General features: G+C 36.5%; 1 protein-coding gene across 1 annotated transcript in view; it reads right to left on the bottom strand.

Annotated features, from left to right (window-relative positions):
• Positions 1 to 9,670, bottom strand: part of LOC100595410 (uncharacterized protein C8orf87) — a 32,064-nt gene extending 22,394 nt beyond the window's left edge. Inside the window, exon 1 of the mRNA XM_003268301.4 lies at positions 9,551 to 9,670. Coding sequence (XP_003268349.3) covers positions 9,551 to 9,587 — 37 coding nt within the window. The 5' untranslated portion in view covers positions 9,588 to 9,670. The remainder of the gene's footprint in view (positions 1 to 9,550) is intronic.
• Positions 9,671 to 12,116: the final 2,446 nt, after the last annotated feature.

Here is a 12,116-nt window from a genome sequence, read left to right as displayed (position 1 = left end):
GATTCATTACATAAATGAACCAGTTTTCTAAAGTCAATTCTGTTCATTTGCATTACCAATATGAATTTTAATTCTGTGATTTTTCTTTTTGGTTTCCATGGTTTTTAATTTTTATTATTATTATTACTTTGTTATTTCAAGCATCTGCCTTTTAAAATTTCATTCTGCATGTCAGCCTAACTTTTACAACCTAATTCTGATCTCTCCTTATGATTTTTTGTTGTTATTTTTCTACAGAGACTGTGAGTTTATCTGTCTTGTTGAAAACAAGAAGTCTATTTTTTATTTCCTGTAACAAACCATTTATAATGATGTAATTTCCTCTGAGACTTTGATATAATAATACTTCATTTTACTCAAGCCAAAACCTTTTTTCCCCAAAGATCTCATGTTATTGATTTGTATTTATTTTTAATTCCTCCTTGACTTAGGACGACTCTGCACGTATAAACCCATGTATACTTTGTATTTTCCTTTGCCTGTGTTTCTAGCATCCACATTTAGATTCTCAGTCCCATTCTCATGTTTCATGTTGTGAATGAATTGATTATTTATTTTTCCATCCCCCAATCCAATTTCCACTGTTGATTAGCGTTTCCCTGTTGGTCTGAGGTAGGAACATCTATACCTTTGCTTCTCAGTTTTCAGGTGCGAGAAGAGTTTATGTTCAGTACAAGCAAGTAGAGCAATGCCTGAAGCATGGTTAGGTCTCAATATATATTACATCACCATCATCATTATTATTAGAGGAAAGATAAATTTTAACCCAATAATCACATACATTAATATAAAATCTTACAGTGAGATAAAAGAGATGAACATCATTTCATGAGAGCACAGAACAGAGGAACTTGATCTAGCCGGGGCCAAGACAGGAGAAAGAGGCTATGGCTGTGTCACAGAAGACACCACTGAGGAAGTGATACTTGAGCTGAGAGAGACAGATAACGTGTCAATTGTGAATATTTTGTTTGCCAGTGGGTTTCTAACAGACTTAAATGAACGGGGGCTGCTTGATTCAAGGAACTGAGAAGCAAGGTCTGTCTTCAAGCATGGCTAGATCCAGGTAAGTTGTCTCTCCATCTCTTGACTCTGCTATCCTCTGTGTTGGCTTAATTCTCTGAAAATACTCTTCACAATTCTCAGAAAGGCCAAAATCAGCTCCAGTCTCACTTCCTACCAGGTTTGCTACCCTAAGAAGAAGAAGGCTTCTCATTCCCAGTGATTCCAGCCTAAGTCCTAGAAATAAGTCCTACTTACCTAGATGGGTAACATGACCCCCTCTAAGTGAATTGCTGACACCAGAGGAATGGAATGCCTTGAGTCACCACGTCTAGGCCCTGTGTCTTTACCTGGAATGAAAACTGATTGAGGAGGAGAAAAGGCAGAGAAGGTATTACCAAAAAGGTGACTGGATTCTGGACAGGCAAAACAACAGCCTATACTGTACACAGGAATGAAAACTTCACACAGAAGAGCAAATAACAGGGTCCAGTCTTCATTTTCTTCCTGACTCACTGTATCTCTCACTGCCTTCAGTACCTTAAGTATATTGTCTATTGAGGAATGTGACCTTTGAGTAGCTGTATAAAAAGAAACACCATATCTGGTCACTGAATGCCCTGGAGCAAATACAGTGTTTATAATTTGTGGATACCCTGTATCTCGAAAACAATCAAAGAGTGGGGTGAAGCCCTTCCTTTCATTGTACCTGCTCAGCTACCTGGTTCTATTTCAGAAATTAAATTATCTAAAGGACACCGATTAGGTTCAGAAAGTCAGCTCAAACAGACCTGAAAAGTGAAAGAGAAACTAATTAATTCTGTAACTAAAAAAATTCCTCCCAGACTCCAATAAATCACTGACTGTAAGCTTCAGTTTCTAATATTATGAGATTTCATTCTTTTTGTGCTATCATGAATTTTTAAATTGAGAGTTACAGAAGGCATTTTTCAGGAACTGGATATAATATCCTGAAACCATTTTATCCCTGATGGTCGCACAAGATCTAGTAGCTAATTAGTCAACTCTTGGTGACCAACTGAGTGTAAGGGGTCACTGAAGTGACGTTTGCTTCTAAACTAGCATGATGCTAGCAGGACTGCTGCTTCACCTGGACTGCGTGGGGGGAGAGTTAATCATTGGATCAACAGTTAGGGTAAAGCAAGGCTTTTAATGCCTCCCTCACTCTAAAATTCTGTATCTCCATTATTCTATATTTAAGAGTATTTATAAAACAATACCAAGTAATTCAGCCTGTGGATAAATTATTTGATTTTCATTGTGACATTCTTTCTCCAGTTTGCCACTTCATTGGTAAGAAGAAATAATAATTCACAAGACAAAATAGTATTTGACACGGCAAATTATTGGGCAAACTGTTAGAAAAAACTCAAGACAAATTAAAATTAACAGAGTTTAATTGAGCAAAAAACTATTAGCAAATCAGGCAGACCCCAGAACCAACATAGGTTCAGAGCAGCTCTGGGGCTACCACATGGTCCAATGACAATTACAGACAGAATAAGGAAAGTGAAGTACAGAAAACAAAAGTGAGGTATACAGCTTAGTGCTTGCCTTATGTGAACACAGTTGGAACAGTGGGCTGCCTGTGGTTGGCTAAGACTCTACTACTTGTTACAAGACCAGGTCATAGTCTGTTTACACATCCAGTTAAGTCACAGTTCACTATGTGCGGAGAAACCTTTAGGCCAAATTTAAAATATGTAAGGAGACAGCTTTAGGCTAAACTTAACAAGACAACAAAAAATAGACTAAAATTTCTGTGAGTCACTGCAATTGCCAATTCTTCCAGAAGGCATTCCACCCAAGCTGATTCATTTTAAAACACAGATAACTCATCAGAAGATAGGTGTTGCAAAGACTTTCAAGCCCAAGGAACTGCTGAAGAGACTGCATCGAAGATCCAGCATCTATAGTGTACTTCATGGAATCCAGACTGTGCCAATTGACAGCAATAGAGAGGCCTCAGGGTAGGTATTAATGGTGAATGAGCATGTAGATATTAGATCCAAATGTCAGATCTCCATGAGGAGCAATGTGGAAATACCTTGCAAAAGGCAAATCTCTCCAGACAATCTGATTATTGTGAATATCTGCAGCATCTAGTCAGTGGAGGAACCTGTCCTCTTTTCATTTGCTCTTGGTGGAAGCAGCAGTAATAGCCTATGGTATCTTTTCTGTCCATCATGAGTTATAAAAGTACATTTGTAATACAAACAAAGGAGGCACACTAACACCTACCAGGAATAGGTATGAATACCTGCTGTGTGCTAGGTCCTGGCCAAAAGAGTATACATGATTATGCATTTAACAGTCACCAAAAATATTTTTGACAAATACCATGACACCTACTTCATAAAGAAAAAACCTAAAAGCTCAGAGTATATCGTTAATTTGCCCTAAATAGCATAGTAAACAGGTAGCAAGTATGAAAGGAAGGGGTATTGTTCATCTAAGAAGAACAGTGGAAAAATAACAGTGTTATTAAAAAAACAGAACCAAGGAAACCGAGAACAAACATAGCTTAAAGTATGACTATGACACAGATTTAATGAGAAACTCACAGTGAACTAGAAGATTGAAGATTTACCCAGGTTTTAAAAATAATTTTTAATCAATTTATTTATTTATACGTTTGATATTGACTGTACATCGTTTAACCCTGAACATGGATGAGGAAAACAACAAGAATGTCACAAGGCCCAGGGGTCATTGTTGCTGAGTGTGGATACCACAGCTCCCGTACATGGCTGCAGGGACACTGCATGTTCTCATATGTAACCCTATCAGACCACATTTTGTTTATCAATAGCAATATTCATGCTTCTAAAACATCACATGCCCACTCTGCCCAAGAAGCAAATATCTGATCCACAACTTAATGCAATAAGTATTGAATCAGATATCCCTGGGAAGCAATTATTTTTAAATAGCCATAACTATTTTGATTACATGGACATTTAAGTTCTTTCTTTGCCACATTTGTCTTCAAAAGAGAGATGGTAGGATCAAAAGAAAAATGTAATATTGGTGTCATGAAAGTGTAAGAGAGATTTAACATTTCAGGAAATAGAGTGAGATCAGAATTATTTTAGCAACTTAGTCTTACGTGGAAGATATATAAAGATGCCACCATCATTGTGTTAATAATTGAACAGAGGCCCCCTTTCCCCCATTTATCTTTTTCTTTGTCATGAGAAAGTAGTTTTACAAATTGCAAATATTATCAACATTGCTGGAACTTGCACTAGTCAGAAAACCTCACAGTGCCCCAGTTTCAGTGTTTTTCTTTTTTCTTTTTTCTTTCTACCTATGAGTTTAAAGTGCTTTGTGATCTACAATCCCAGAGAATAACTTTTTGCATTATTCTAAACAGTAAGCTATGATGGAAAAAATAGTTGAAAAGCTAACAAATTAGGTTTCCCATCTAATTTTTATTACAAAACTCTGTAACAGGTTTTTAATTCCTGAAACCCACTCTGGGAATCCCCACAGGATCCCCCACATCATTATACCAGGCTTTCTGTACACTGTCATGTGCCCCATAACAACATTTTCGTCAAGGATGGACCACATATATGGCAGTAGTTTCATAAGATTAGAATGGAACTGAAAAATTCCTCTTGCCTAGTGACATCATAGTTGTCATCACATAGCAGCACAATACATTATTACAAAAACCTATGATAAAAAAAGAAACAGATCAAGCAAACCACCATGGACGTATTTTTTAAAAGAGTGACACCTCCTCAAGAAGAGCCTCAGGCAGGTCCTCCAGGAGTTTTTCCAGAAGAAGGCATTGTTATCACAGGAGATGACAGCTCCATGCATGGTATTGCCCCTGAAGACCTTCCAGTGGGACAAGATGTGGAGGTGGAGGACAGTGATATTGGTGATCCTGATTCTAATGTGTGCATGTGTGTTAACTTTTAACAAGAAAAGTTTAAAATTTTAAGAAAAAAATTAAAAATAGAAAAAAGTTTGTAGACTAAGGATATGAAGAAAATTTGTCTGCAACTGTACAGTGCGTGTTTTAAGCTGTGTTATTACAAAAGAGTCAAAAAGTTTTTTAAAATTTAACTTTATAAAGTTAAAAAGTTAAGCTAGGTTAATTTATTATTGAAGAGATAATTTTTTTAAGTATATATATATATTTTTTGAGATGGAGTCTTCGTTCTATCTCCAGGCTGGAGTGCAGTGGCGCAATGTCCGCTCACTGCAACCGCTGCCTCTTGAGTTCAAGAGATTCTTTTGCCTCAGCCTCCCAAGTAGCTGGGACTACAGGCATGCCACCATGCCCAGCTAATTTTTGTATTTTTAGTAGAGATGGGGTTTCACCATGTTGGCCAGGATAGTCTTGATCCCTTGACCTTGTGATCTGCCCACCTCAGCCTCCCAAAGTGCTGGTATTACAGGCATGAGTCACCACACCTAGTCTTTAAAAATAAATTTAGTGTCACCTAAGTGTACAGTGTTTACCAAGTCTACAGTAATGTATAGTTATGTCCTAGGCCTTCACAGTCACTCAACAACAGCAACTCTCAGTCCTGCAAGCTCCATTCATAGTAGTGCTCTGTACAGGTATACCATATTTTTATCTTTAATATCTTAATTTTACTGTACCTTTTCTAAGTTTAGGTATGCTTAGATACACATTTGCTTCCCATTGTGTTACGATTGCCTACAGTATTCAGCACAGTAATATGCTATACCTGTTTGTAACCTAGGAGCCATAGGCCATACCATGTAGCCTAGGAGTGTAGTAGCCCATACCATGTAGGTTTGTGAAGTACACTCCATGATGTCCGCACAACTACAAAATCGCCTAATGATGCATTTCTCAGAATGTGTCCCCATAATTAAGCAATATATGACTGTCTTATTTCCTCTTCTTCCTTATTTTCAATTACACTTTATTTCTCATCACTTCTTTTGCCCCTCAATATATCTTTCATATTTCTCTCTCTCTACTTTCATACTGTTTTCCCTCCCTTTTATTCTTCCACCATTCACCCTTCACTGCTACTCTGGAGAACAAACCATTACATGTAATTTACACATAATTTATCAATATTTATAATACTGGCTTTCTGAATAAGCCTCTGGTTCTTATTTTTATTTAATATTAAATGAGTTGTAAATCTTGTATTCTCTACAAAACAAAATGAAAAAACCCAGTACAAACTACAATTTTCTCTCCATTTGAAATTTCCCACTTTTACTTTTGATTCTCTGTGCTTAGATATTAAGAGTATTTCAATTTACACCATAATTTAAATTATACTGTAAGTCGCCATGTAATGAAACTCTTGGTAGCATAAATTAACAGAGTATTTATTTAATATATGTATTGAGATTTAACAATACTTGATGCATTAAGGTTAATTTTTCAAAATATGTTAAATTTTAAACTCATGTTTTAATGAAAAAATTCTATTAAATGCATTTTGTGTGCTATTAAATAATTATCAGTCTGGTTTTTGCTTTTTAAGTAATATATATTGCTATAATATATATTTTATATCTAGAAACTGATATATATCTACACACACATATGTGTGTATGCATATATACATATATATTTCTAGATATCTATAAATCTAGAAAGTCATATATATGTATAGATTTAAAACATCATGTGGTATTTCACTTTAAGTAAAAACTAATCTCTAATATTTTACAATAGTAATTTTGGTATATATAGAGTTCACATACTCATGACTAATATAATTTTTTATTACAAACAAGTCATTAATATATATCTTACACATTTTGACATTTATCATAATCCTATTTTATGCAAAACACAATTTGAGAAGTACTGTTGAAAGAATTATTACTTTTTACTTCCAGTATTTCATGCTAACTCACGAATTAAATCAAATCGTTAGTTAATTCAGGTATATAAAATTTGATAAGAGTGAGTCCCACTTTGGGCAGTAAATTCTCACATGTGACGTACCCTTTGGAAAGCTTGGCTTACAGCCTCCTCACTTCGTGTAGATTGTGTGGTCTGGATTTTTAGTATTCCAGCCTTCAGTGGATCCAAGGGTGTGCTTCCTTTTCTGCTGCTCTCCATCCAGCAGAGAAAGAAGGAATACTGTAGAAATGGCAGCGCCTGCCCTCCTGCAACTGGTTCCTGACTGCCTACATGCCTGTGGGAGCTGTTTCCGCAGCCAACTTTGTCACTTTCTTCCTTATTCTGCTTCCTTCCGCATTCCTTCCATCATGTCCCTTTTCTGTTACCAACAACCGTGTTACCTTAGATAGATCCATAACCTGCTCCAGCTTCATTCATCCCCCACCTGTCTATAGTAACTGAAGGAGTTAACACAGATGGGAAGCGAAGGACATGCCAGTTACTGAGTGAGGTGCTTCATAAATCTATGAGGTAGGCACTTTTAGTATCGTTTTATAAATAATAACACTAATCCTTAGGATGGCCTAGAGTCATATGGATTCAGCCCCAGAAACAAGATTTCTAAATTAGTTTCTTAACTGAATCCTTCACTGTAATCAACTAAGTACATTGCTTCTTACCAAAAAGAATGTTTGTCATAATAATAATGAGTAGAAAAATGGTTGTGAAAGGTTTTTGAATACTATAAAATATTCTATCAATGCAGAGTAGAAGAAAATGCTAATTTATAGTTTTCAAGCCTTTTTATATCACCTTATTTAACTTACTGTCAGGAAAATATGCTGATTGTTCTAATAATCGGTTAACTGAGAACATTCTGTATAAACCACGCATGGGCTATCAATTTCAAAGAGTTACAAAAAAAAGTTTACTCCGTCTCAGGGCTACTTTAATATGGTTTTCTCTGTCTTCAGTGGGCAGAGAAGACCTTACAAGAATATCATGAGCTTGGAATCTGCCTAACTATATTATTGTACAATAAGCACACATTAATTAAGCAGTATTAATAATCAACATGAAAGAATAAAAACAAGCTTTTACTATTAAGGTATTACTATCGATTTTTATAAACACCAAAATAATATCCCTCCTAGGCCCATTACACAGATAAAAATAACCATTCATTTAATTAATACTGACTCACAGTAAAAAATTCAGAGTACTTATAACACCCACATTAATATCAAGAAGGTTCATTAGAACTAATACTACAATAAATATAAAATGAATTAGTAATGATTACACCATTATTTTCAAGCATTCTTATTTGTACTTTTGTATTTACTTTAATCACCATCACTCTAAATGGCAATGAACAAAAGCCAGGCTGGGCATATTTATGTAGAAATAATGAGGCATATAAATGCAACTCAGTGAAAGCCATGCACATCTTATCTGCATTTGTTCATTAACACACCCATTTGTGTGGAAGGTTACTAAAAAAGACATACTCTTTATAACATTTGTGAGGAAAATTAAAATCATCCTGCAATTGGTCCTCCTCTTTGGTTTGAAATTTTTCCTTCTGAATATCCACATTCTGATTCAAGATGCTAGCAGAGTACCTGGCACATAGTAGGAAGATCATAAATAATTGTTAAATAATGTCCATGCCTCCATGTTACATTCTCGTCTGGAAGGACTGCTGGCTACACTTGAGTATGTTCAATTTTAACTTTGATTTCAAAGAATCTGTTGATGATTGTCTGCATTTACAATCAATGTTGGACAGATTTTATTTACTAGGGGGTAAAAGGGAAAAGGAGAGAAACCTCTCTATTTCTGCCAGCTAACCAAAGTGGGGCAAAGAATGTAATAAATAACCTTTTCTTTCAGAATGGGTCAGTAGGGAGGAAAATTAAAGAAAAAGCTAAAAAGGTCTATTTTATATTCTCTCTTCCCATTCCTTCTTTCTTTTTTTTTTTTTTTTTTTTTTTTTTTGAGATGGAGTCTCACCCTGTCACCCAGGCTGGAGTGCAGTGGTGCAATCTCGGCTCACTGCAAGCTCCATCTCCCAGGTTCACACAATTCTCCTGCCTCAGCCTCCCGAGTAGCTGGGACTACAGGCGCCTGCCACCACGCCCGGCTAATTTTTTGTATTTTTAGTAGAGACAGGGTTTTGCCGTGTTAGCTAGGATGGTCTTGATCTCCTGACCTCGTGATCCGCCCGCCTCAGCCTCCCAGTGCTAGGATTACAGGCATGAGCCACCACACCCGGCCTTCTCTTCTGATCATTATCTTTTAGGATGTCAGGAAGCTGATTGTTTCAATTACTCTGATAAAAGAAGGCAAAGGGGAAAAGAAACAACAAAACTCTCCTCTCTTCCTTTTATACCCTTGCTAATGACAAAACATTTCCACATGGGCTCTTACAGAATCTTAAGTCCTGATTACATCTGAATTAGAGCTGAATGAATAACATAGTTAAGTTGCTAGTATTTTTAAAAGTTACTTGTATTTGCTCGTAAGTACTGGGTAGTCAGAAACCTGCTATTTTATGAATATTGACAATGTGATAAAGGGACAATTCCTCCAAAATAAGTCATGGAGTCCTGAGCATCTTGGAGGGGAAAATGTGGGTGTTTTTGGTGGGTAGAAAACGGATACTTCTCTTTGGAGATCTGGTTCTCTTTGGAGTTCGCATGCTGCTGGATGAGTGCTGTCAAAGTCCTGGCCCATGCTTGCTTGCCCTCTAAATCCTCTGCCCTAGCTTCTTGTTGCTTTGATTTTATATTCTCTCCACTCACATGACTATTTGTCCAGCAGAGAAGCTAAGGATTTGCTAACTGTGAATAAAAAGTTTATGTGTTTCACGACACTGAAAGCTTTGAAACCACAGAAGCAGTGAGCAAGCTAACATTTATTCTAAAGATAAACATGAAATCCAGGGAAAGAAACAAAGCACAATTTATTATCCTATTGATCACTAAGAGACTAATGTCTTTTCCTTTCCTAAAGACATTTATCCAATAAGCTTTGTACACACCACAGCAACAATCTGTAACCCATTACAGAAGTGTCACTAACATAGCGTTAATTACCACAGTATGTGACTTGGAAATGGTATCTTGAGTAAAGTGGGATATTTGGTCCACAGCCCAACATCTGGGTCTTTTTTGTCTCCAGCTTGAGGCCATTCTCCACCTCTGGCTCAAGAAATAGGATATTCTAAGGAGTGAAGAAGTAGGTTCCTGATGTTTCTTCCTTTCCTTTCTCAGTTTATACCTCCAGGTCAACACTCTCATCTGATCTCAGAAGAATTCATCACTTTTTGAGGACCTACTTTGTGCTAGGAACTTTATGTAAATTTGTTCTTTTAGTCTTTATCACTCTATAATATGTTAGTATACTCATTTATAGGTGTAATTCTATGTATGTAACTCAATAAACTGATAATACAAAGAGAACTTTCAAATTGGTATGCCCACCTCACCAAAGCTCTTTTTATTTAGTCATGAAATTTCATAACTAAAGGAAGTTCACAAATTGAAGACTAAAGATTAAATAACACAGGTAATAAATAACACACAGCATTACCATTAATTGCATGGAGCCACCTTTGCAGCCACTGCTGTGGGAAGTTATTTGTAATTACATTGTATGCTAGACCTGTATGTGAAGTAAATAGACTTTTTCTCACCATCCTTGTCAAAAATATTTTATTTAACACCAGGTCTAAATACAGACTATTTTGCTAGGTACTAGAGAAGTTTTAAGCTTTTGTCTAATATGTGAAAACACAAGTCTTTCTCTCTCATTTTAGATCAAGCTATTACCTCTCTTCAATTTGCATGTTAGCTTTTAAAAGCACTCTTGGAAATCATAAAAGTACCCAGGCACTCTGCCACCATCTACTTTGGTCTGTAGCATGATGGAAAGGAGGGTGAGAATAAGGAAAGTGGATAGATGAGAATTGAAATAGATGATGCTCTATTCTAAATAAATTAGGGAGAAAGAGAATGTAAGAAGAAATTTTAAAAAGTGAAAGGTTAATACTGATAATAATAATAATATCTAATCTGTCAGAGTTTACTATGCAGACACAGTGCTAAATGAGTTACACACATTATTCATTTAAATCCTCAGGATAATCCCTTCATTTAGGTACTATTATGATCCCCAAATTGCTAATGAGACAGCTGAGGTTTAAAAAAGTTAGTATCTAATCCAAACCAGCTAGTAGATGACATCTGGATTCCAACCCAGAATGCTTGCACCAGTGCTTGCACCTCTAATCATCATGTGTCAGGAAGCAGAAGGAGATAAAGAGAACCAGCAATTACTTCATGGAAAGAGCAAATATAAGCCTGTGCTCCTAATGCCACTGGCATACTATAGGATTAGGAGCCAGTATTCAGGAGGGGGCCCATCCAGGCAACTGTCCCATTTGTTGTTTTCGCAGTCATGTTGATTGTCTCTCCCTCTCTCTCTCAGGTTAAATATTCATATTAGTGGAGAAAGAATGGGCTAGACAATAAACGGTTTTGGAGCAAAAGAAAAAATTAGCCAACTTCTTATCGAAGTATAGCATGCATACAGAAAAGCAAAGATTAGATGTTTAGTTCAATAAGTTTTCACAAAGTGAACATACCCCTGCGTAACAATTCCCATGGAATACCAGAGACACCAAGAAACAAAACTTAGCTAGTCCTCTAGCAGTCACTCTCATCCCAATCACGAATGCCCTTAAGGTGTAACCACTAATCTGATTTTAAAACTATGAATTAGTTTTGCTATTTTTAGATTTTATATAAATAGAACTGCATGTTGTAAATATTTTATGTTGGCTGGGTGTGATGGCTCACGCCTATAATCCCAGCACTTTGGGAGGTCAAGGTGGGAGGAACATCTGAGGTTAGGAGTTCGAGACCAGCCTGGCCAACATGGAGAAACCCCGTCTCTACTAAAAATACAAAATTATCCGGGCATGGTGGAGCATGCCTGTAATCCCAGCTACTCCAGAGGCTGAGGCAGGAGAATCACTTGAACCCGGGAGGCGGGGGTTGTGGTGAGCCGAGATTGTGCCATGCACTTCAGCCTGGGCAACAAAAGTGAAACTCTGCCTCAAAAAAAAAAAAAAAAAATGTACGTTTCATTCCTTTTATTTAACATTTTGTCTGAAAGCATGAATATATGCTGTAGCAACTAGCAATAGTTTATTCTCTTTGATGTG

The sequence above is a fragment of the Nomascus leucogenys genome, chromosome 16 (genome assembly GCF_006542625.1).
Source record: "Nomascus leucogenys isolate Asia chromosome 16, Asia_NLE_v1, whole genome shotgun sequence".
NCBI classification, from domain to species: Eukaryota; Metazoa; Chordata; class Mammalia; order Primates; family Hylobatidae; genus Nomascus; species Nomascus leucogenys.
The sequence above is the reverse complement of the archived record's forward strand: the minus strand, read 5'-3'. Positions and strand labels throughout refer to the sequence as shown.